Below are 27,097 nucleotides of genomic sequence, written 5' to 3' on the forward strand. Positions count from 1 at the left end.
TGTGAATTGGGATGAAAACAAATAAAACTAGAACACCTCCTTCCAAGGTCCAGCGTCACTTATTATCCTTGACATTGGGTTATTCCATTTCAAATCCTCACTCCCCATGTGGAAGATTTAGCTCAAGTCTACCACAGAGGGAGTATGAGTTTCAAACAGAATAGACAATTGAGTGACTTTCATTTGAAATACTCACTCCAGTTGTGAAAGATAATAGTCGTAATACAGGGGGAGTATGAGTTTCAAAATGATCAACCCTGACCAATTACATTTGAAAAACATACTCCCTTTGTGGAAGATATTTCCAAAATCTTCCACAGGGGTAGTGTGATTTCAACTGATTAGCCCATTGACCTGGCTCAGTATTATGAACTTCGCTATTTGGTAACCTAATTGGAAAACTCTGAAGATTTTTTTTTATCCTTTCCTGTCTCATAGCCATAGAAACCAATGGTTAAAAAATATATTGGGTGAATTTGTAACCTTAGCACCTGCAATTTTTGGTAGTTTTTCTGTAGAATCTAACAGTTAGGAAAAATTGGGCGACTTTTTATTGATTTGACTTGTGTTTAAAGGTTTTGCCAATCCATGCCTTGTTATAATTTACAATGCAACAAAACCTTGTAAAATTCATATGTATAAGTTATATATTATAATTCATAGTTGTATAACTTTCAAGTGATGGCTTTTTGAAATGAAATAAAATAATAATAACAATAAAATATCTCGGGGCGCTGCTCCTAATTGTTTGAAAAACACATTATAAGTGATGACTTTAAAAAAATGAAATATCTCAAAAACTAACAATGGTGTCACCCTCTGGGTTGTATCAAAATGAAAGAAAAAAAAGAAGCATACAATAAAATAACTGGGGGGTTCTACTCCTAATAGTTTTATGGGTATTTTTAAAATTCAATGTTGTGGGTCCCTGGGCGTGCCACTCCCTATATTTGGGTATTTTTCAAAATTATTGAAATTAATATCTCAAAAATATCTCAAGTCTGACCCTCTGGGTGGTCAGTGTCAAATGAAAGAGAAGATGATAACAAATACAATAAAATAACTCTGGAGTGCTATTCCTAATAGTAAAAAAACATGGTATTAGTAATGACTTTTAAAATGAAATATCTTGCAAACTAACAACAGTGTCACCCTCGGGCAGCATCAAATGAAAGAGAACAAAATAAAAAATACAATAGAAGAATTCCGGAGGTTCTGCTCCTGATAGTTATTTGGGTATTCTTAAAATGCAATAATATTGTGGGTTCCTGGTGATGCCACACACTATATTTGGGTATTTTTCAAAACATAAGTAGGCGGTCATGAAAGCAGTCAAGGTCGGGGGAGGGGGGGGGCAAGAGCTCCGAAGGGGGGAGAGGTAGCTTCTCCCTTCACATACAAATATATCCATGGTCAGGGAAAGGAAAGGCTCCTTTACTACTTCTTTCTCCCTCTTCTCTTTTTCTCCCCCTCCCATATTACTCTCTCCTCCCTCTTCTCTTTATCCTTTTCCTCCCTTTCACCTCTTTTTGCAAATCATAGGGCGGTCATTCACCCCCTCATGCCCCCTCTGATGCCACACCTGGTATAAATTCCATATTTATCTCATTGATACCATGAAACCATATTATTGCTTCATTTTTAGTTTCATAGATAGAATTTAATACTAATCAAGCAGACAAATTTAACTTTTATGCTTTTGACATGTTCATTTCTGTTTTATTTGAAACATAACAGGGAATACCAGTGCTAACAAGAATAGGGGCTCAAGATAGGACAGTGCACCCATTTTATGTCAGGTAAGCCGATATCTGTAAATAAAAAAAAATGTAATGTTTATGTACCAGCACATTTACAATTTATTCTGCTGCCATAGAGAGATACATCCAAATCATTTTGCTTAAACAAGGATGCAAACGTAGTGCAGTTCCTCTAACCACCTAGATTGTAATTATCGTATAACGGCTACCCATTACACTTGGGTGGAGTGAGGCAAGTGTAGTAAAGCACCATACCCAAGTGATATATACATCCATATCATTTTGCTTCAACAAGGATGCAAACATAGTGCAGCTCCTCTCACCACCTAGATTGTAATTATCGCCTAACAGCTACCCATTAAACCTGGGTGGAGTGAGGCAAGTGAAGTAAAGCACCATACCCAAGTGATATATACATCCATATCATTTTGCATCAACAAGGATGCAAACATAGTGTAGCTCCTCTCACCACCTAGATTGTAATTATCGCCTAACGGCTACCCATTACACCTGGTTGTGACACCAATAGAGGACCTGCATACTTTTATCACTCATGGCTTCAAACAAAGGATTTCCTTCACCGTAATCATGGTGCAGTGCAGTCCATTCAATCAAATGTTGTCACCAGCCTATTTGATCGTAGTGCATTTGTTATATGTGTGTGAGGCGAACTGTCGCGGTAGATTGCAGTCATGCTTTTGTTGAATGCATTTGAGTAGTCCGCCATATTTACGGTATGATACCTCATATGTACAACCTCTATGGAAAGCTGGTTGGTCTGTACTATGGCCATAATGTATTTTCATTGTTTTTAACATGCCAAACTGCCTCTTTCTTTTTGATCAAATTAAACCCTTCTCTTACTTCCTACATATAATCTCTGGAGACCCCTTCCCCATTATTCTGAAGAGGGGACCCCAGGAGTGGGGCACTACTATGCACATTGGAGCAAAATTGCAGGATTTAGCATTGTTAGGATGGGGCAGATAGTTAACATTACCGTAGGCTATAGATTTTAAATGTCCTTTTTGATGAGAGAATAGGTGGATCATTTTTTCAGAGAACTTGACTGATAGTGTGAAATTTATTAGGCCGATTGATTTGACAAAGAATGGTGAAATTATCGTACCTCCCCGAAGATCACTTACTGGTGAGTGCAGTTGAATGTTTTAATCTTTCTACTTCATCAGTTATTAAGTGTATTATTACAATTTATCTATCTTTTGTTGATGTTTTCAGACGAATGTATCAATTACTACAAGAAGTTGATTATTTTACAAAGAATTGACCAATTAACTTGACGAAAATGGTGGAATTATCGGACCCCCCCCCCCCCCAAGATGAGTTATAATAAGTGTATTATTACAATTCATCATCTTTTGTTGATGTTTTCAGATGAATGTATCGATTACTACAAGAAGTTGATTATTTTTTCAGAGAATTGACCAATTTACTTGACAAAAATGGTGGAATTATCGGACCTCCCCGAAGATGAGTTAATAAGTGTATTATTACAATTCATCTATCTGTTGTTGATGTTTTCAGACGAATGTATCGATTACTACAAGAAGTTGGAGTCAATGTAACCTATACAGAGTTGGCTGGGAAAGAGCATTGGTGGTGGGATACCTGGTAAGAGATCATTTCTCTGCAACTATTCTTTTGAAATCAGAGTAAAAGTTCTGGTGCCTCCATCACACGTACCACTAAACCAACATCCAGAAAATTACGGGTATGAGGAAGTAAAATTAAGGTGATGGTGTAACAAATTTGTGCAATCCTATATGTTGAAGTTCACTTTTGAACAACATTTGGTGAAGTTGTACTTAATACGATATACCATATGGCCTCTATTAGTTGCCCCCTTCTATTAAACACACCCACCATTCTTTTTTCAACCAAGATGTTTAAAAATACTGAAACTTCCATGCTATCTTGGGTAAGTAAGCTTACCACAGACCACACGAGATCGGTAGCAGTCGAAAATGAAATTTAAAAAAACGGAAGTGAACTGGTGCAACCAGAAGTCATTGCTCCTAAATTCATATAGTTTGTCATTTCGCTGTGATTTTCAAGCTTACCTAACAATTTTTGCGGGATTTATCATTGTAAAAATGACCTCTAATAAATGGCCCCCTTTTGGAAAATACAAGGCCCCCAGGGAGTTTAATAGAGGAAATACAGTATTGCAATTGTCTGAGAGAAACAAAATGGCGGACAAGAAATGATGTGAATTTGCATCCTTACAAGTGAAAATGTAGCTTACTCTACTCAATGTTAACATGGGTTCATCACAAAAAATATTATCTTAAGCTATATGTGACTAATACCCCAGCTATTTGGCACTTCACAATATAAAACCTCAGGAAAGAAAAGTGCAAATTCTCAGCAAAGAAGTGCGCAAACATATGGAAAAAATTGATATGTCATCAATCATATCTCTTACACAAGACAATAACCACACTAGTGATCTTTTCTTACACAGTGAGTTGTTACTTTTTACATCATGTAAAATTGATGAATATGTGTTTTCCTTGTGGTTAATTTGCATATTCCTCAAGCCAGCTCGTAAATTGAAAATGGCGGACTTTTGACAATAATATTTAAAAAAATCTGCAGGACCAGTACCAAAGATTGGCAAAGATACAAATCTATAAAGTTTGATGATTTCATCCTGTATCTCAGGTTGTTTGACAGCTTGACAACATCTAGTTTGATGATTTGAAAGGTCTGTAAAATTATTCTCAGTAAGGCCTAAGAAAATTGTTTGATTGGTGTAACATAATATAAAATTAGGGTAGGTCGGTCGGGATTTTTTTTTTTACTTTTTAAGCTGTAAATTTCGTTTGATTAAGGCTTTGGAACTTTTTTTTCTTTTTTTTTCTTTTTAGTTCATTTATTTTCTTTTATTTTTTTCAATTTTATTTTTTTTTTGGCCAAAAAAAAGTCAGGGTCAGGCCTACTTTTAGGGTCAGTCGGGTTACGTCAATCAAGCAATTTTTTTTAGGCGTAAGTGAAAATTCAGAGTCTTGAATTTAACAATTTCATCAAAAATTTAATAAACATTTATTTAGATTTTTTGATGTATTGCAGGACAACCAATGATGGTGGTGCAGTGAATGATCCGCAGCTCAGAAATTTTGCCAATCAGATAGCAGAGGATGCACCAAGTTATGCATCAGGGTCATGTGATGCTGAAGGATTAGACTGCTCACAACCAAACTATGCCTTGAAGTATTCTGGGATTGAAAACCTGGAGAAATCTGGGAAGTGGACTCTTACAGTTGTCAATCCTGCCTTTGGTGAAGGATTGTTGGGCGTTAGAATTCTACAGCAAAGTGTCCCTTTTCGTACCAGTAAAGTAGAGGTGAGTAACAAACTAATGTGACCTTCACCAAAACTATGCCTATAGTCTGTATACCTTCCTCGAGTCAGTAATTTAGATAATTTTTTGTTGTATCTCGAAATGTAATGATAAGAAGAATATAAAAGTGTACATTTTCAGAAAGGAATCCAACTAGCATAACAGATTCCTGCAAAAATTAACAGTCTTTGAGAAATTCTAAAAATTTGATATTACTTGAGGAAGGTATACAGACTATAGATGATTTGTAAAGATCTTTTCTCTGTATAATTGGGTGTTGACTGTCGGGTTTGGTTTGGTTAGGTTTGGTTTGGTTGGGTTGGGTGCTTGGATGTATTGGTGCATTTTTGGTTACTCAGGCCATTTTCTAATACTTTTATTCATCATATTCAATATGGGAGATAAAACAGGTCAATATACTCTGGGAAGGAAGCCCAATTTGGGATGCAATAGTAATCCGGAAAAAATGAAGGCAACCTGTGAGAGGGAGTATGGACTGGTACACCCAAATGCCTGATAATGGTCGGACCACAGTGTGGTGCAATGCAAGGTCAGAACTGCTACACTAACTCGCTCTTCGCAGTTGGGTGTCAAATGCTTTTATTTAATTGGTTCGTTGTGATGCAATCTGCCAAGAAATTAAAAACAATACAAATGACAGTGGACTTGATGAGGCTGAAAACTTGAAACTTGAAATGGCCCATTGTAATCAGAGCCACAGAGAAAGAAATATAGTATACAGTTATCCTGCTAGTCGGTCAAGACATGTAAATTGCCACTACCCTGTGTCCTTGAACACATGGTTGCATACATGACAAAAGGAATGGGCTATTCCATTTAAAATCCACACTACCCCTGGGGAAGATTTTGGAAATATCTTCCACAGGGGGAGTATGTTTTTCAAATGTAATTGGTCAGAGTTAATCATTTTGAAACCCATACTCCCTCTGTATTATGCCTTTACCTATATCTTCCACAACTGGAGTGAGTATTTCAAATTGAAGTTATCCAATTGTCTATTCTATTCGAAACTCATGCTCCCTCTGTGGAAGACTTTAGCTAAATCTTCCACAGGGGTAGTGTGGATTTTAAATGGAATAGCCCATAGCATGCAGTATGTATTACTGATTGTTGAATGCTATGCTGGCTATTCTTTGGTTTGCCTCAGGATGTGCCTCAGGTTTTCACAAGACCTGTTTTTGTAAATATGTAATATGTTTTGAAGCCATATGGTTGTTTGGCTTCATTTGAACAGGTGGATATGTGCAAATGTGTCTTCATAATTGAAGGATACACATGCAGGGGGTCAGACAAATACCGTATTTCGTCAAATAGTTGCCCCCCTCAAATAAACTCTCCCTCACTACTTTTTTCAACCAAGATATTTAAAAAATGCTGATATTTCCATGCTATCTTGTGTAGTAAGCTTACCAAGTTGCTCACATAGTCGATAATAGCGTCACTTTTTGGTGAAAATCTGGATTGGAAACCCAGAAGTGAACCAGAAGTCAGTATAGTTCATAGTTCGTCATTTTAGCATGAGTTTTAAGTTTACCTAATGATTTTAACATGAATTATTGTTCTAAAATTGACCTTGAATAAACGCCCCCTTTGGGAAAATGTAACGCCCGAGGCGTTTATTTGATTTAAATCTGGTAGATGAGCAACAAAAACTATTCATACACATATATGCACATTCATGGAGCTGGTCTCCACTATATTGAGAGCAGGTCTCTTATTTTATCCCTTTAGAAAGAAAAGTTATGTCTTTTCGAAACGTCGGGTTTTTAACTTTGTTTATGTTTTGTGTTACTCCCCATTGGACGTTGTGTCATATTTTCCCTGTTTTTAATTTTATTCATACACAACCAGACTCTATGGGTTGGTCCATCTGGTGCAACTTTGATGTACCTCAAGCCTGAGCACTATGGATGTGTGCTTCCCATAGCTAACCTATAAGAGTACAGTCCAACTTTGTTCTTTACTTGTTCTTGTATTCACAGAAAATTTTGGGAATAAAATGCCAAATTTTAGGCACATCCCCAACCTGAAAAATGCCTGGTGTTACAATTGAATACCTGAGTGGAAGAAGGGCCCAACTCCATGAAAACTGTTTTTGCGATATTAAGAAAAAACTTAATATTTGGAAAAGTTTTATAGGCAGAATGTTTTCACCTTCAGGAGACCTTTAATACATGAACATACAATATTACATACATTAGAAATTTTATATGATGTTTCCATGGCAACGGTACAGCTCTTTATACGATCTGGAGTTGGACCCTTTTTCCACTAATATACTGCAAGTGCCAGTTCTGTAAGCAGATGTGTTATAAATAGCTACAGAAATTTGGTAATTATCCATTGATTGCACAAGTAGAAGCATGTAAATATGTTAGCAAGAAAGTTTATTGTAGTGAAAAGCAGATTTCATGGATGAACAAAATTCCTCTTTATCCCAATATTTGTGGAAGAAGGGCCCAACTCCATGGAGTTGGGCCTTTCTTCCATGAAAACCATGATTAAGTGTACGTGGAAGACTATTTAGAGTGTGGATTTTGGCTCATCTTTCACACACAAGGAAGAACAGTTTGCTGGCAATAAAATGCTGGGTCTAACTCATTTTTGTAAAAAATTGGAGTTGGGCCCTTCTTCCCTTAGGTATTCAATTGGGAGTATCATATAAAGGGAGATAGTTTTGTATTTATTTGTGTTTTATAGGAAACTGATTTGGTTACTAGGATGAGCACTGACATGTTCCTGGTAATTGCTTATTGGTAATAACTCAAAAGGCATCTGCTTTAGTTACATCAGTGCAGGTATGACCAGTGGCTTTGCCAGTGCCCCCTGCTCATCAAGGGCCGTCAGTTCATTTTAGGCCATTGGTACACAACAGGTCTTGGCTATAATAAATTGGGACAATTTTGTGCGCACTGCTTGTGCATGATTAAGAAACTAAGTACATGTTGCATGATGCCTGTCTGTTTACGTTAATAGTATATAAACAAGTGTTGAAAAATCCTCCCCCACTTTTTAGATTCTTGAGTGGACCCGGCAAAAATAATGGTTTCATAATTAACAACTTCCGTCAGCAAAAAATATTTTCATCGGTTCATTAACGAGTTGTGCCCCCCTGGTTGCCAAAAACCTTGCTATGCCACCGGATGTGACATCTTCCTTTGTGATCAGACAATAGGAATTCATAGAGTGTCAGAATGGAATGAGGCTTCACATTAACTATTGCACAATGACAAGTAATCATTTCCTGATTATGACAGGATGGGAGCGGTCATACATTATGAGCTTGCTTATTACATGGTGGTTATCATGCATACGTAGACAATAATGCTTCGTAAATTACTTCTTCATCATCATCATCCTATTAGCCATCATCGACCCACTGCAGGGTGAAGGCCTCTCCAAGGTGATGCCACTCTGATTTATTCCACATCTTTCTCATCCAGGTTACATCAAGAAATTTTGTAATTTCATCACTCCATCTAACTTTCTGTCTTCCTAGGTGCCTAGTACCATTTCTACGTATCCATTCTGTAACCAGTTTGGTCCATCGTTCATCTGATGTTCTAGCTAGGTGACCAGCCCAAGACCACTTCTTTTCTTTCACAGTCTGGATGACATCGCTGACCTGTGTCATGCTTCTGATCCACTCATTTGTTTTTCTGTCTCTTTTTGTGATCCCTTACTAGGCTTTAATCACAATTCCTTGAGCTTCATTTTATACATGCAAATATTAAATTTGAGGGGGTTGTTGCAACAGGGGTGGGGTGGGGAGGTGTGTGGGGTACTCAAATTACATGGGGTTCCCGCTGGAACTCTGAAACCCCTACCCAGGGATTTTTTACCTAAAAAACAGCTGACTTGACAGTTTTTGACCAATTTATTTCTCAAATCGGGACCCATGTTTGATTTTTTTACTTAAAAATGGCTGATTTTTGGCAGTTTTTGACTAATTTTTCTCAAATCCGAACCGAGTTTGTAAGTTATGGTATTATAAAATTGGAAATTGAGATATCAGTCTTTAAGAATATTATTGACAATGTTGAGAGTAGGAATGACCTTGAAAAATGTCTTAAAAAATACAAGATGCCAGTAATATTCCGGTCTGAATCTGTCAGACAATATTGTAAACATCATAAATTTGCAACAAACCCCAAAATCACCCCCGGGCAGATTTTTTGCTATTTCTCCATTTATGATCCTGCCCAAGAGTGTTTCCTTTCGATATACCATACCACGTCACATATTTTAAAACTGGTCAACAACACTTCCACTCAGTTATTGAACCGGATATTTCAGAGAAAGTATTCTCTGTCATCAAAGGACAAAAAAGGACATTGTCAACATCTAGAAACACTAGAGAATCATCAGTCGGTCTACAAACTGCATTACACTGCTGTAACAATGACATTTTTGTCCCTTTGATGACGGAGTATGGTTTCTCTGAAATATTCGGTTTAAAAAGTGAGTGTTGTTGACCAGTTTTCAAAGTTACCTTTGATGTCATGATGCTTCATGAAATTACTTCAATCACAATTCATTAATCATTATGAGGCAATAACAATAACTTTGAGGGGGTTATTGCAACCCCCTGGATTTTCTGAAACGTCATATGATAAACATCATGGTTTCTGTGAAATATTTGGTTCATGACATTACTTGCAAGGCTTCAATCACAATTCATTAATCATTATGAGGCAAATAAATGTCATGGTTTCTGTGAAATATTTGGTTCAAAAAGTGAGTGTTGTTGACCAGATTTAAACTGTACCTTTGATGTCATGATGCTTCTTGACATTACTTGCAAGGCTTCAATCACAATTCATTAACAATTACCCCACTGAGGCAATAACAATAACTTTAAGGGGGTTATTGGTTATTGCAACCCCCTGGATTTTCTGTGTTATACGTCATGATACTTAATTAAATTTCTTGATAGGCTTCGATCCAGTCTTCAAATTATTATTTTTTTTTTTACCTCGGGGTGCACTTTCCACCCCATTTTGAAAGTTGTGCAATTTCATCTGATAAAGAGCAATTTGAAGTGTAGTATCACTCGACACATTAAGTCGTATCATAATTTTGCACCACACTTTTAAAGTTGTATCCCAACAGGCAAATTTTGGGGTGCAAATTGCACTGCGATAAGGCTTATTTCGAATGCTGCTTCAATCACAATAGCATTAATCATCCACTGAGGCAAATATTGTAGCATTAACTTTGAGGGGGTTGTTGCAACTCCCTGGGATTTGCTGTGTTAAACATCATGGTAGTTCCAGGTTTTCTACGTAAAAGGAATAAATCAAATACTGCTAATCACTCCAATTATCTCCTGCTGATCCTCTTTTGATAGAGCTGTCAACAGGATGTGGAAAGTGTGACCATAGTGACAGGTTTCATAATAACATTATAACATAGGCGTAGTTGGTTTATCCACATGTGGTTTATCATTGGGGTGTGTCTGGCGAGGTGGGAGTGAAATTTGCCAAAGGGGGTAATTATCAATAATTGCCCCCTTGACTTGATTTTTGAATAATTGAACTTGATTTTCGGAGCAAAATCCAACTATAGTTTTGATCTTCGTCCTCTTCTTCATCATTTGTGTCTTCTACTTCATCTTCATTGTCCTCATCTTCATCTTCATCTTCATCTTTATCTCCATCTCCATCTCCATCTCCTTCTCTATCTCTATCTCCATCCTCATCCTCATGACCATCCTTATCCCCATCCACATCCCCATCTCCATCTCCATCCTCATCCTCCTCCTCCTCATCTTTATCTTCATCATCATCATCTTCATCTCCTTCTTCATCTTCATCTTCATCTGCATCTTCATCTTCATCTTCATCTTCATCTTCATCTGCATCTGCATCTTCATCTTCATCTTCATCTTCATCTTCATCTTCATCTTCATCTTCATCTTCATCTTCATCCTCATCCTCATCCTCATCATCATCATCATCATCATCATCATCATCATCATCATCATCATCATCATCATCATCATCATCATCATCATCATCATCCTCATCCTCATCCTCATCCTCATCCTCATCCTCTCCATCTCCATCTTCATCTTCATCTTCATCTTCATCTTCATTCATCTTCATCTTCATCATCTTCATCTCCTTCTTCATCTTCATCCTCATCCCCATCTTCATCTTCATCTCCTTCTTCATCTTCACCATCTGCATCTTCATCTTCATCGTCATCGTCATCTTCATCCTCATCCTCAACCTCATCCTCATCCTCATCCTCATCCTCCTCATCATCCTCATCCTCTTCATCATTTTCATCTTCATCTTCATCTTCATCATTGTTATCTTCATCATCTTCATCTTCATCTTTAACTCCAACTTAATCATCATCTTCAACTTCTTCATCATCACTTTCATAGTTTGCTTCATCATCTGCATCGTCATCTCTTTCATCTTCTTGGTACTGGGTCACTATGGACTGCATTGTGATGTAAATTAGTTCAAATATAATAGCTCATCATGTAAACCCAAGAAATTGCCTCAATATAGGTACACTGTCATTTGCACTGCAGTGTTGCCATTTAATTTGCATTGGTGGCTCTCTTCGCCCTGCACCGTGAAATCTCTGTTGCATCTACCCATTATTATTATTATTATTTTAATTTTGCCATGCACGTTTGACATTAATTGTTGTTGCTATGGTGACGCACAATATTTTCTATGGAAAATTGTTTTTCAATACTTAATGAAGTCTGATGGATTTTCTTCTATATATATTATATTATTTTGGAGTACCACATTCATACTGCAAATAACCTGTGATGTTTTCTTGGGTCTTCAAAGGAGAAGGGGATGGAAAAAGCAGAAAATTATCACGATGGCTGTTTATTTATTGTAAATCTGTTTAGAGAAAGTAAAATGTGTACCATCCAGATTTTTGTAATGCTGATGGTCCCATAACACACATTGTTCTATATAATACTAAGACATTTAAAATACACAAGCATTATTGTAGCAATGTAGATGTTTAAAAAAACTTTCACACCAATGGTCTTAGATTTCAGGAGATCAGTAGATCTGAAAACTAACAAATTATGCCTATACAAGCAGTACTGAAATGCTCATGCAGGTCTATAGATACAAAGGACACATTTCAAACTCAAAAATAGTAAAATAGGGACCAGGACTTTCACAAACTTCTGAAATTATATATATTAATAATTTTAATTGTATGTAGTTTGCTGCCAAATTGTCATTTGATGTCAGTTGCAAATACATGTAAAGGCAAATTAGGTCTTCTAATATACTTAATTAGGGGTTATTATCATGATAATGCCTTTTCTCTTTAGGCCCAAAAAAGAAAAGTTTGTGTTGCCCTTTTCTGACCGACCCAAAAATCTGGTTTTTGTTTTTGTTGTTTTTTTTGCCTTTTTTTCATTTAAATTTCCTTATATTTGGTACAAAAGTAGTAAATTGTTTTGCCTGTTTGTAATTTGTACCTCACAACTGACAACTCTGTTATATTAAAAACACTGAATACAGCGGTTCATAGCCACAGAGTACGCGTCCTTGCATGCGTGCTGCACACATCTACAAGGACGTTGCCGCAAACATTTTTGTTGCTTGCATTTCGTAAGGTTAGGAAGAAAATATTAAACAGGTCTCTAAAACATGACATTGGTTTAAAATAGACAGCTAGGAAATAAGGGGCTATTCCAGGTAATATCCATACACCCCCTATGGAAGACCTGACCTTAATCTCCCATACAGGGAGTGTGAATTTCAAATGGATGTACCTAAATGGGTGACTCCATTTGAAATCTTCATCCCTTCTGTGAGAGATTAAGGTCATATCTTCCATGGGGGGTATGTATTTCAACTGGAACAACCTCAATCAACCTCAATGGTTGAGGTGTGTAGCAGATCCCCTAATGGGCAATTCCAGGTGAAATCTATACACCCTCAGTGGATGACCTGACTTTAACATTCTACACAGGGAGTGTGAATTTCAAATGGAGGTACCTAAATGGGCGACTCCATTTGAAATCTTCATCCCTTCTGTGAGAGATTAAGGTCATATCTTCCATGGGGGGTATGTATTTCAACTGGAACAACCTCAATCAACCTCAATGGTTGAGGTGTGTAGCAGATCCCCTAATGGGCAATTCCAGGTGAAATCTATACACCCTCAGTGGATGACCTGACTTTAACATTCTACACAGGGAGTGTGAATTTCAAATGGAGGTACCTAAATGGGCGACTCCATTTGAAATCTTCATCCCTTCTGTGAGAGATTAAGGTCATATCTTCCATAGGGGGTATGTATTTCAACTGGAACAGCCTCAGGTGTGTAGCAGATCCCCTAATGGGCTATTCCAGGTGAAATCCATACACCCTCAGTGGATGACCTGACTTTAATATTCTACACAGGGAGTGTGAATGTCAAATGGAGGTACCTAAATGGGTGACTCCATTTGAAATCTTCATCCCTCTGTGAGATTAAGGTCATATCTTCCATAGGGGGTATATAGATTTCAACTAGAATAGCCCCAATGGTTTAGGTGTGTAGTAGATCCCCTAATGGTGACAGAAGTAAGGGACAGGCAGGGTATTTGACATGGTGTAAGTGCATTTATAACATGTCATCATACCCTAAGGATTAGCATTCGTATTTAGGTCACTATACTTTTTGTATCTAATTAGTAACAAGTTTGACTGGGTGTAAAAAATCTTTGGCTATAAGGCATCGCTGATTCAATCATATATGTTTTAAATCAAAGATGCCACTTTTCAGGTTTTATCTACTTTTCAGGTTTTAGCCTGAATTAAGGTTTTTTGTGAGTCCAAATGTCGGCGTTTTTATTTATTTTCGGCCCGTTTTGACCTGAATTCACATGCTTGTTTAGGTTTTTCTCATCAGCTTCAGGTTTTTTGAGTGAAACTGAGTGGCATCTCTGTGAAATTCAAAGTAGCACATGTATGGTTCTTGTGATGCAGGGAAAAGTATGAAAAACAAATAATTCAGTACATATTTGATTTAGAAAAGCAATCTCTCACAAACAAATAATAACATTTTTGTAACAATTGCATTTTTAAATATCATAACTCATATTTTGCCAGCTACATACTGTCAGATTTGATAAAAGACCCTGCACTATCTGAGAAACCATAAGCAGCTTACTTTGCTTAATAAGCGGAGTCGTCATGGAAATGTCAAAAAAGCTTTTCTGAATGGCCATGGGGTCAGTAGCACCTTAAAAAGCTAACCAGTAAGTGCATATTGCAGATGTATATTGGGCCTCAAGGTGTAATAAGGATTAGGAGCATGATATTAAGCATGATACGCCCGCCTTAGATTTACCCTACTTACAGCGGGCGTAAGTTCCATTTAATTTTGTACAATATTAGTGTGCAGTGATAAATCAGTTTCTTAATTTTGTTCAAATTTTAAGAGAAGTATAATTGCAACCTGGGCAAGTGTTAATGTTTGCCTTTAAATTAAACAATCACATTTATGGGTAACTTTACATACATAGAGTAAGAGCCACAGTGGGGGGAGGGTACTCACATAGGAAAGGCATACAGGGCTGTTCTGCTCAAATCGAAGGTTTTTCCCATAGTCTATGTTTGAAAGAACAGATACTTTGACATGGGTCTCCTTTGAAAATGTTTCGTAAAACATATTAAATTGACCTTAACATAAATCCTGTTTTTTGTGTGAAATGGCACAGAATTAAGAGGCTATAAGTGTAAAATTAATACAAACAAGGGAAGAGGCTTACACATGATACACTTGAACATAGAAACATTCAAACAATACAAACTAGCGCATAAGATCAAATTAATGATGCTTAATCGTAAAATTGACACAAATATGGAGGATACGAAAATCTGTTAATACAGGTCCCTATTTTTGGTTAAATTAGCCCCAGTAATCAGTATGGGTTCAGCAACTCGTTGCACCCCCTCCCCCACAGCAACTCGAGCTGCACCCCCTGTCAAAAGTAAGCAGTCTGATTGACATTTTTTTAAAAGGAGGATTATAGTATAAGAATGTTCACATAAAAAATACATGGTGACAATGTGAGCCTTGACATTTGAGTCACAAGATGGACAGTCATTCTATTTATATGTCTTACTTCATCTTGTTTGTGTCCATGTCTTTGTCTTGCTAAGGCATAGAAATAAGTCAATCTTTTTGTATCTCCCTTCCAATTGTATCAAAAAATATTATCGTTAGCATCTTATTAACCTTCATGGTGCATTCGCGGATGATTTTTTTCAGTGTATTTTTGACTTGTTTCGAGAATTTATATATCCCCCTTTTTTGCCTGTAGATCTTAGCAGAGTTAGTACAGTTATGCCTCATGTTCAGGAAACACTCACAGTGCATTAGTACATCCTATCATCTTGTTTTGCACCGTAATGATAAATCAAAGTGCGGTTAACAAGTTTATATGATACGAAGCACCCGATATCCGCATATCCGTAGCAATACATCTTCAGATATTATTTATAAAGGAGAGTGCTATTTCGTGATAACGTTGCAAGCTCCTCACAATGTACTACATTACTGCATTCTCTCTCTCTCTCTCACACACACACACTCGCTCCCTCAACTTACAAGTATTATTACTAAGATACCTTTCGTTATGCCTATTTCCCCTGAGAAGTTGCCATGGCAACTAAGTAATAGTATTGTCCCGTCAATGTGATGAATATGTTGGGTCGGCAAGGTTGTACATTTAATTTGTCCATGTCCATTTACGTCCCTGAATTTGCATGCTTGTTACGCACATACAATTATAGTCGGACCCATCTTCCAAATTTTTACACCTATATGTAAATTTAAGACTTGAATAAGTAGGTTAATGCCTCTCTTAGAGAAATGATATCATGCGATGAAGTACTAGGAAGCAGGTTCAATTTAAGAAGCATCTGTGCTCGGGTTGATACAGTGCTACTGATTAAGAGGCATTTGAATTTGCTACCAAGGAAGGTATTATAGAGACACTAATATGCATACAATTTAATAAAAGGAAAGTGATTTGTTGGTTTAATGTCACTCTTTTCAATTGACTCAAGTCTGCCAAAGAGGCCATTGAGAGGCAGGTGCAGGTTTTATGCTAGCAGTATTATTAGACTCTGTGGATGATTGTGTGGTCAACCCAGTGCACTGCGTCATGCGTGTTTGTACTTGTTTAATGTCATAATGCAATACATTTTTCCAATAAAAACTCAGCACTCAGTGTTGCGTGGAATGATGTTATGCATAAATGTCTTTTTTTGAAATAAAATCTCTGAAAGTATGTGTTTGGATATCGGAATACAATGTAGATTTTTTGTGAAAAGCTCTTATGACCAGGGAATGCATCTTATTATAGACTAGTATCATTATTATCATTTTACAATGTTATCATATTTCATGTTTTTTTAGGGAATTCATTTTATCAATCAATCAAATTTATTATTTTCCATTAAAAATGAACAACAAATGATAAAATATTTTTAAAATACAAAAATGATGAAGGTACAATTAAAAGCAGATCCTGTAGATGTTACACCCCCTTTAACAAATAAATTACACAATTTAAACAAAAACAAGGACAATATGCGGAATTGTAGCCAACAATTTAAAACAAAAACATGGTGATTCATTTAATGAGCAAATAATTATATGAAATTGTACAGTAAAAGTATGCCTATAAGCATTTGATGGAGCAACTTATATAAAACAGAAGTATTTAAGAACAAATTTGGGCTATTCCATTTAAAATCCACACTACCCCTGAGGAGGATTTTGGAAATATCTTCCACAGGGGGAGTATGCATTTCAAATGGAATGAGCACATTAGGCAGCTCTATTTGAAACTCCCCCTCCCTCTGTGGAAGATTCAGGTTGAATTTTTCTCAGCGGATGTACGAAATTCAAATGGAGCTGCTTAATGTGCTGATTACATTTGAAATTCATACTCCCACTTTCCAATATCTTCCACAGAGGGAATGTTGATTTTAAATGGAATAGCCCAATGGTGAACAAATTTAAATTTTCATTTTCATTAGTTACAGTCTAATAGTACTATTAAGTGTTATTTGTGATTTTGAAAGTTATGTGTGAATGGTCTTACACCTAATGACATGTGGAGCCAGTTATGGGTTTAGGAACAACCTTATGGAGATGATTTTCCCTGTGGAGATACAAAATAACACTGGAAATACACAATGTTGAAAGGTGTGTATGAATGGAATGGTCTTACACCTAATGCCCTGTGGAGTCAGTTATGGGTTTAGGAGCAACCTTATGGAGATTATTTTTTCCCTGTGGAGTCACAAGACAATGCTGGAAATACACAATGTTTAATAGTAGACTTGTTAAGGGGTGAAAATGGGGCGAACGCTGCATTTTTTAGTACAAAGGTCCCACTTGGCATGAATGTTCCTTGGGGCAAAAGGAAAAGATTCATCCAAAGAGACACTCTGTATCTATGCATAACACCCCCTAATTAGCATAAATTATTCTAATCATCACCCAAACTATGGTATTTTCTAACTTTTAGCCCATTTCACTTAAAACATGTGTAAACAGTTGAATTTGGATTGATTTAGGATAAGGAATTAATTTTAGGGATAATTTTGGGAATATGTGGCCATTCTGACCCCCAACTCCAAGATGGCCGCGGGCCGCCATCTCTACACTATGTGCTTTTACAACTTTTGAACCAATCGAGCTACAGACTTGTGTGGCATATCAATTAATACTAACATGGGGGTGGGAAACTCATTTCTGGCACTGTTTATAAGATAGGAAGTCATTTTGAAAAGGGCACAGTGGTTTTTTAAATGTAAATTCCAATGTACCAGTCTTTGACAATATTGTAGATGGATGAACATCAAACTTATGTTTGAATATATAGTTTGGTTCAGTGCGCCACCAAAATTTTGGTCGTTGGCAATTGTGGGGATTTTCTATATTTTGCTTTTTTTGAAGTCTAGGATTCACTTGTAATGAAAACCAATGTTTACCATTTTTTAAATACCAATATGGCGGCCATTTTGACAATCCAAAATGGCCGCTTAATCTGCACACACGCAGTCATGTTCAGTTCCTAAAAGTGGACCTTTGAACTTGAAATAGTTACTTTTTATTGGACTATGCAGTCATACTTCTTCTTAGCGTGTCCAAGCGCAGGGGTCAAATGCGCCTTGAGCCAATAGCTGACTTGAGTGACGAGCAGAATCGTTGAATTCAGCTAGGTCCTCATGTGGGCAATGTTGCCCCATCTGTGGACAGACCAACAGGTGTTCCATAGTCTGTTGAACCGTTGCCACACTCACAGGTAGTGTTTTGTCCTTCTGGCAGGTATCCCCATTTCTGCAAAGCGACCTTGCACCTTCCGACCCCTGATCTTAGTCTGTTGAGACACCGCCACTCAGGCCATGTGGAATCAGCTCCAGGTGGTAGCTGCTCACAGGGTTGTAGTCCCATATCTGGTGAATTGGGAGATCTCTCTTTCCACATGGTGAGTCTTTCCGCTTCCTTGGAGACTGTCCCAAGAGGATGAACTTTGCTTAGGAAGCTTCCTCTGGATCTAAGGCGTTTGGGTGCAGCAGTCTGGTTGGACATGGGGTGTTCATATCAGTGGTCTGACGCTCACGCTCTTGCATGCTGGTCACTTGTCTGCGTACATCTGGAGGGGCTATAGCAGCTAAGGTGTAGAGACTCTCCGTTGGTGTTGATCGGAGGCATCCAGTGATAAGTCGACAGCATGAGTTGAGTGCTGGGTCCACCTTCTTGGCATGAGTTGATCTTCCCACACTGGGCAGGCATATTATATTCAGCACTAGAGTAGCATAAAGCCAAGGCTAGAGATCTGAGAGTGTCTGGTCGGGCTCCCCATCTAGATCCAGTGAGCTTGTTCAAAATGTTGTTTCGTGAACAAACTTTGCTCCTTGTCTTCTCAATGTGGCTCTTGTATGAGAGTGTACGGTCGAGAGTGACTCCCAGATATACGGGTGTTTCAGTGCTCTAGTGTGGTTCCAGACCAGGTCACTTTCAGTTGACGTTTAGCTTCACGGTTGCGGAGGTGGAAAGCACACACCTGTGTCTTGGATGGGTTGGCACGGAGGTAGTTTTCCTCATAGTATGGCGTGAGCTCATCCAGGGCTTTGGAGAGTCTCTGTTCCACAACAGTGAAGTCGGTGTGTTGTGCACTGATGCCAAGATCGTCTGCATATATGAAGCGTTGGGTGTCTTCACTTCTCGGTTGATCATAGGTGTATATATAGAACAGGAGAGGTGCGAGAACACTGCCTTTGGGTAGTCCGTTCCTGGGTCTTCGCCACCGGCTCTTCTTGTCTCCAAGCTGAACAAAGAACATCCTGTTGTCAAGCATGCATTCGATGAGCTCCGTCAGGTGGTGGATATCTTTGGTTAGCTCCAGGATTTTGCTGAGGAGACATATATGATTGACGGTATCGTAAGCTGCTGAGAGGTCGACGAAAACAACTCCGGTTACCAATCCATCCTCAAATCTATCCTCAATGTGCTAGGTAAGGTTGAGAACTTGGGCTTGTTGTTGATTTGCCAGGACGGAAACCTGCTTGTTCTGGGATGAGTTGCTCGTCCCACCACAGGTGCCAGTCTGTTGAGCAGGAGGCATTCGAATAGCTTGTAGGTATGGCTGAGAAGCGATATTGGTCGATAACTCTTTGGGAATGGATGGATATTTCCCTGGCCTCAGCAGACCGATGATGTGAGACTTCTTTCAGATCTTAGGGAGTCTGTGGCTGCGACGACAGGTGTTGTAGAGCTGTAAGAGCCATTTCTTTGCCAAAGTTCTTCAGCTGCTCAGTTGCGATGTTGTCAAGGTCAATTGCTTTCCCTGGTTGGAGTTTGGCGATTCCTGCTTCCAGCTCCTGCATAGTAAAGAGCTTGGTGAAGCCGGGGTCTCCGCTGTATTTCTTGCGGTCTAATTTGGTCTTATGTTTCTTGCCACTTCTTCCATTCAGGAGCAGTTGGTGGGCAACCTGGTTGGGTGTGACTTTGGGCTGCAGTGGGGCTGTTGTAGGGTCACCATGAAGTTTGCGGATGGTGGACCATGCCTTCTTGCTGTTGCGGGTCATGTCTGCTGACTCTATGAGGGTATGCCAGGTCTTATTACGCTCTTTGGAGATGGATTCCATAACTGTCGCACCTGTTGTTTCCTCGACGAAAGGGTCAGCTTTAAACATGGTTACATACTCTTGGTATTCTTCTGCACATTCCTTGAAAAGGCCTGGTATGTATTCCACCCTGCAGCCTCTTGGTATATGTCTACGAGCAGTCTTGGAAACTAGTTGGGCAAAGGTGTCATAGTTGTCTGGAGTTGGAGTAATTCTCTTCACCTTCTGGTCAAGCTCTTTTGTGAATCCGTTCCAGTCTGCTTTCTTGTAATTGAAGCGTCGCTGAAAAGGCACTATGTTTGGTGAGATTACGATGTTAACGTGGATACCAATTGGCCGGTGTTGTGTTTGGGGAACTGGATCCAATACAATCTTCTTACACATGTCAGAGATATTGTTAGTGACAATAGCTAGATCAGGGTTGTATCCTCTCTTCCAACGGGTACTATGGAACGAAGGAGGAAGTTTGGAATCATGAATAAGGCCCAGCTGGTGTTTGTCTATCCATTCCTCCACTGCAGCTCCATCGTTGTTGGTTTCTTTGTAACCACATTGAGTGCTGTGGCTGTTGAAATCGCCGATGAAGATACATGGCTTGGTGTCAGTGTTAGAAGTGAAGAGAGGGAGCTTGAAGTCTTCTGCTGGTGGCTTATAGATTGATGTTATTGTTACATTACTGAGCTCAACAGTGAGAACTTCAATGTTGTTGTCATCAGACATCATAGTGGCTTCAATCACAATAACTTCATTCACAAATATCGCACTCCCGTATTGACGACGTGGTCTCTCAACGGCAAGGACCATATACCTGGTATGGTTGGGCGGTGGTTAGTCGCTCCTTTATGAGTTTCCTGTAGGCACAGGACATCACAGTGGAGATTGTTGCACAATCCGCTGATGATATTTTGCTTGGCGGTAGAGAATCCTTTGACATTCAGTGATGTAACTGTCAAAGCAGGCATTAGAAAAGGACTGCTTGGACTTCCTTTGGCGATTCTGGGCATGATGGAAAGCTTCTAGATGATAAGTTGCGATTGGTGGTGGCAGGATTGGTTGGTTATCCAGGGGCGCGTGAACTATTGGTTCGGACGCTCCTACCATGACCCCAAAGTCATACTGATATGGTACTAGTTCAATTTGTTTAATGTAATACCATAAACCAGTGTGTCATTTACCACGCATGTTTTGAAGGTACAAAATCAGGAATGATTGAGAGCAGTTTTTGTCTGACTCGCCCTGTATAGCAAATAAATACACCTTTAAATTAACTTCTTTAATCAAATTAATGCCGGAAATGAGCTCTACAGCCCCAAATTAGTATAAATTGATATATCACAGTTGGTAGCCAGTATGATTCAAAAGTTGTAAAAGCGTGTATTTTAAAGATGATGCCAGCTGCCATCTTGGATTTGGGGGTCAGAATGGACACATATTCCCAAAACAACCCCCAAAATTGATTCCTTATCCTAAATTAATCCAAATTCAACTGTTTTCACCTGCTTTTAAGTGAAATGGGCTAAAAATTAGAAAATACCATATTTTGGGTGCTAATTAGCATAATTTATGCTAATTAGGGGTTTTATGCATAGAGACAGAGTGTCTCTTTGGATGAATCTTTTCTCTTGCCTCAAGGAACATCCATGCCAAGTGGGACCTTTGTACTAAAAAATGCAGCGTTCAACCTCTTAACAAGTTTGTGAATGGAATGGTCTTACACCTAATGTCCTGTGGAGTCAGTTATGGGTTTAGGAGCAACCTTATGGAGATGATTTTTTCCTTGTGTGTGAATGGAATGGAATTACACCTACACATGTAATGCCTGCATGTGGAGCCAGTTATGGGTTTAGGAATAATCTTATGGAGATATTTTCCTTGTGGAGACTTAAACCAAATGCTCCATAAGGAAAAATGCACCAAAGGGCAAAGTAATTTGAAGGTCTTCAGGGTCTACCATATGGAGTTGCTTGTGTTTTTATGGTGTGTGTGGTTCCATTGGGTATGCAGGGGGAAGCTGTGAAGCCATCAGGATGGAGCCAATTATGGTCACCTTATGGAGACAATTTTGCTCCCAGTGGGTGTATATTGATTATTAATTTTACAGTGACTGGTTTAGACTGTCATGTTGTGGGGTTATTTTTTTTTGCTCATTTCTATTACTGTGTTTACACCATACTTCATATTTTTGGTGTTCTTTAACAGTCCAACCTCTCTTATCCAGATCCGGCAATATGAAAACTTGTTTTTACTGCTCTGATATCTCAATTTAATGCTCCGAAGCATTCAGAAGGATTGACATAGGGCTGTGGATTTGCATGCAGTTCTCAAATACCATCTCTCAGTGTTATAACCCCATAATATTTTTATGTTAAAACAACTTCTTTGAGTGTGTTTAACTTTTTTTTAAACATTATTCAACTTGTTTTCTCAGTCTCAGTACAAATTATGTATGATGATTACATGTAAATACATGTACAAGATATTCTTGCTTATTCATTACAAAGTGATTTTCAGTTAATTACTAATCAATAAATGGATCCTTTTGAATGATGAATAAAAGCTGAAACCCACGCACCTACTAAAGGGAAATTAATTAAGTCTGAGTGATCAATATACCAAATAGGCAGCACTCCTGCATAAGTTTTGTCTTTTAACGTAAAAGACTATTAAACAATCAAAAAATGCGGGGGAAGTGGAAATGGTGCTTGGTAATTTTGGCATATAGTTGGAACCTTTTTTCAAAATTTTCTCTTTTTTGTGGAAAATAGCCCAATTTTGCCTCACTGTAAGTTTTCCCCAAAAGTTGTTGGAAAAGTTGTAAAAATGAATACAATTTGTGTTGAATTTGGCCAAAATGTCAGTGAATTTTGGTATATTGATATGGGTGCACTTTCAAATTCTGAGTGGCACACCCCTACCCAAACCGAACTTGAGTACTCCCCCGGGTCACAAACAAACTCACTTGTATACAACTTTTCCTTATTTAAAGTAAGATAATCTTGCAGTTCTAAAGGAAAGAATGGGACAAAAATACAGAATGATTATTGGAATCACTGGTACGTTTACTCTGCATCAAAACTTTGAAGATACAAAGGTGTGGGCCAACACATGTATTCTGGCATGTGTACCCGGCATGTGTACTAATTGCTAACTTAATTGCTGAACAAAATAACAGTTTGAAAATAACACAAAATTAGGTCAGTTTTGTGTTTTTAGCTGACTTCAGCTTATTACAACTTGTAGATTACAACTACACTATACAAAAAACTAATTGTGGATATCCTTGCCTTGATGCAAAATCAGGACAAGGTGGCGTTTCCCTTGAGTAAGAACATTTGTGCAATATATATTTGCTGATTTTTCCTGGAAATAATTTAAAAGCTTACTAAGGCTGTATAAAAATGTTGGTTCTTGCTAGATTAAAAAAAAGATTTTTCAAAAAAAAGCTGAGAGAAAATGAATCACTTTCAACTCTGTTTGTGATACTCAAGGGGTTTATCTCTCAGAAATTATCCCACATTTGAAAAAAAAGAAAGAAAAAGGGCCTTATGGTTTTCCTCAAGCACTATTGGAAAAGACCAAAAACTACTAACAAATTATTTTATGCTTACATTGAAGATTAATTTTACATTGAAGAAGAAGAAGAAGAAGAAGAAAACCCCACTTCTCCCCTCATCAATGCAATAAAGTCCTCTGGACTAGAACCAAAAATATATTTGGCCTAATAGTGATATTTTGTGATACGTTTTTGATGATGTGGGGGGACGTGTATGTTAAGAACAAGAAAATGTTCATGGTCAGGATGAACTGATGAAGTAAAATAAAAACAGTAATTTTAATTCTGTCTGAGTAAATAGAGCTTGTGCTGATTATTCCTTGAAATATTTGATTTGTTTTATTAATAGTGATATTTCATGACACATTTGTTATGTGTACGTGTGGAACGAGAAACATTCTTGGTCAGGATAAACTGTTTTTTGGAAATATTTTGTGACACGTTTTTGATGACAATGTTAAGAAAAAGAAGATGTTCATGGTCAGGATGAACTGTTATTGAAAAAGTAAAATAAAAACTGTCATTTTAATTCTGTCCGGGTAAATAGAGCTTGTACTGATTATTCCTTGAAAAATTTGAAAAGATTTCTTTTTTTCAATAGTGATATTTCGTGTGGAAATAGAAAGCATTCAAGGTCAGGATAAATTGTTTTTAGAAATATTCTGTGACATGTTTTTGATGATGTGTAGGTTAAGAACAAGAAAACATTCATTCTTTCGAAAAGCTGGCTATTATTAGGCATGTCCACTAAAAATTGAAGTACTTTTAAATTGATTCAGACCTAACTTATTGGCTGGGAATTGATGAAAGAAACATTTTGGCGTTTAAATAATCTTAATCGGACGTTTCATTCCAGAGATATGGCCTTTCGAGTGTCACGGTTTTATATAGGGCTGCTAGAACATGTTAAAAAGTTAAAGTCCAAAAGGAATACTAACAGAAAGTGCAACTTTAAGGTACTTTTTCTTAATGTATTTATTAACTAGCGTTATCTGGAACATCATATTTGCTTATAACAACATGAAAATAAGAGCATCCTGAAAATTTAATCGATTTTGTTGACATACAACAAAAAATATAAGACCTCAAAACCCATGGTTTGTTTGATGAAACCTCAAGCATGATCATAAATGGCCGCCATGGAAAATATCTCCATAGAGGAGATGAACAAAAAGTGCATTATTTCAAATGAATAGCGGTAGTCTTAAACATTGTTCAATCTTTTAAGGTCAGCACATTTTATCTTCAAAAATTATTATATTTCATCATGGCATAAGTTTGGTAACATTAATCACTACCAATTTTGAGAAATTTGCTCCAACTCAAAGGTTATCTTTACTACATTGAGCAATACACTGTGTGTGCATGGAAGCCATGATCAGTGATGATGGATAGCATATGAAATGGACATGGTAGTGAGAAGTGCATGTTTTGAGATAGACCGCGGTAGGCTTAAACATTCTTAAATTTCTTAACATCCTGCACATTTTGTCTTCAAAAATAGTTAAATTTTATGAGTATGTAAGTTTGCTTGTCTGATTCACTCCAAATTCGGAGATAATTGCGTTTGAACACCTGATGCACGGAATGGTGTCACTTCAACCTGTTGTAGGTCTCATCTCATTAAATTTTTCATTAAAAAAAGTTGATCTCTTCATGAAGGAAGGTCCTCTCTATTTACTGACCAATCAGGAAAAAGTTTGGTTAATGTTTTCTGGTGGAATCAGGAATTTCTTGAAACACCCTGATATAGGCCTACATTTGGATCAAAACAAGTATATACGACATTTAACAGGCCTGGGATTTCTTGTATCGATCAGTTTCTCCATAGACAATACGTGTGTGAGTGCACGCACACAGTTAATGAAAAATCGTTCTAGTGGAAACTGTATTGACAGTGGGCATCCCTACTATTATGTGATGAGTATTTGCAAGTTTTAGTATACATGGAATGCTGATGTGCTATCCTTGCCCTAATGGGCTATTCCATTTGAAATCCACACTACCCCTGTGCAAGATTTTGGAAATATTTTCCACAAAGGGAGTATGTTTCTCAAATGTAATTAGTCGGGTTAATCATTTTGAAACCCATATTCCCTCTATATTATGGCTTTACCTATATCGTCTCCAACTGGAGTGAGTATTACAAATGGAAGTTTTACCCAATATGTCTATTCTAATAAAACTCTTACTCCCTCTGTGGAAGACTTCAGCTACATCTTCCACAGGGGTAGTGTGGATATTAAATGGAATAGCCCATTATACACCCGGGGTCACTCCCATTGTGGCCTGTACACCATCCGCGATAATGAAAACACGTAAAAGGGTAGTTTTTCGTGGGTAAGCATCGATACGCATGTAACGCGTTTAGGGTGTCAAAAACATGAAATATTGGGAAAAAGGGTAGCAAAATTGTAATTGCTAATACGCGGAAATGAAATTTAGGGTATGAAATTTGATGCACTCCCTGTTTAGGGTATTGTTTTAGCCAAGGGTTAAATCCTTGTTTAGGGTGCTTTTCAAAAGTTGATTATCGCGGATGGTGTACATGCTACAATGGGAGTGACCCCGGGTTATACACCTAATGCTCGGGTGGAGATGGATTCCTTTTTTGAGCAAGTTGCATGCATGTATGCTTATAACTCTAAATCTGCCTGTATGGAGTCATGCATACAGTGTCCACACATACCAAAATCTTTCACATGTGTACACTCAGCACATGCAGACTGGGAGACTGTTATTTTCAAGTAATCAGTATGTATGTTTTGCTTGAGTGGGTTGCCATGGAAATTAAGTACCCATATTGCTCTTGTTATTGCAAATGGTCTGAGTTGGGACTATATTATGATGAAGGTCATGCATCTTTGAAATAAATTGCCTTAGATATATGAACAGTTTTTTTGCTATTTATATTCAAGATTCAAGTGGTCTCTGTCTGTGTATGCTATTTGCTAATTGGGTTGTTGAGAGGTATTCAGTGGGATTTGTAAAATTATAATTAGGAAAGTGACATCTTCATATATAAATAGCACTCTGTGGGAACAAACATCAATGATGTTGAACATTACCCGTACTACTGTTATGGGATGATGATTTGGTACTAATTAAGTGATGTTTAGTTTAGCCTAATTATAGCATAATGCTTCGTCATGATGGGTCACGTGTAGTGGGCATGTGTAACTCTGTCACCTAATTAGATTAGGACATGCCCTTTTTAGGGGCGCGTGGGAGGGAAGCACTCATGTAGGAAGGCATACACCAA

The 27,097-nt window shown here is 37.7% G+C and overlaps 1 protein-coding gene across 1 annotated transcript in view; it reads left to right on the plus strand.

Moving 5' to 3' along the window:
* LOC140152212 (uncharacterized) overlaps positions 1–27,097 on the plus strand; it is a 194,699-nt gene that overhangs the window by 21,626 nt on the left and 145,976 nt on the right. The window contains exons 12-14 of the mRNA XM_072174511.1: positions 1,738–1,799; positions 3,306–3,392; positions 4,854–5,127. Coding sequence (XP_072030612.1) covers positions 1,738–1,799; positions 3,306–3,392; positions 4,854–5,127 — 423 coding nt within the window. The remainder of the gene's footprint in view (positions 1–1,737; positions 1,800–3,305; positions 3,393–4,853; positions 5,128–27,097) is intronic.

Source organism: Amphiura filiformis, chromosome 5, assembly GCF_039555335.1.
Source record: "Amphiura filiformis chromosome 5, Afil_fr2py, whole genome shotgun sequence".
Taxonomy (NCBI): Eukaryota; Metazoa; Echinodermata; class Ophiuroidea; order Amphilepidida; family Amphiuridae; genus Amphiura; species Amphiura filiformis.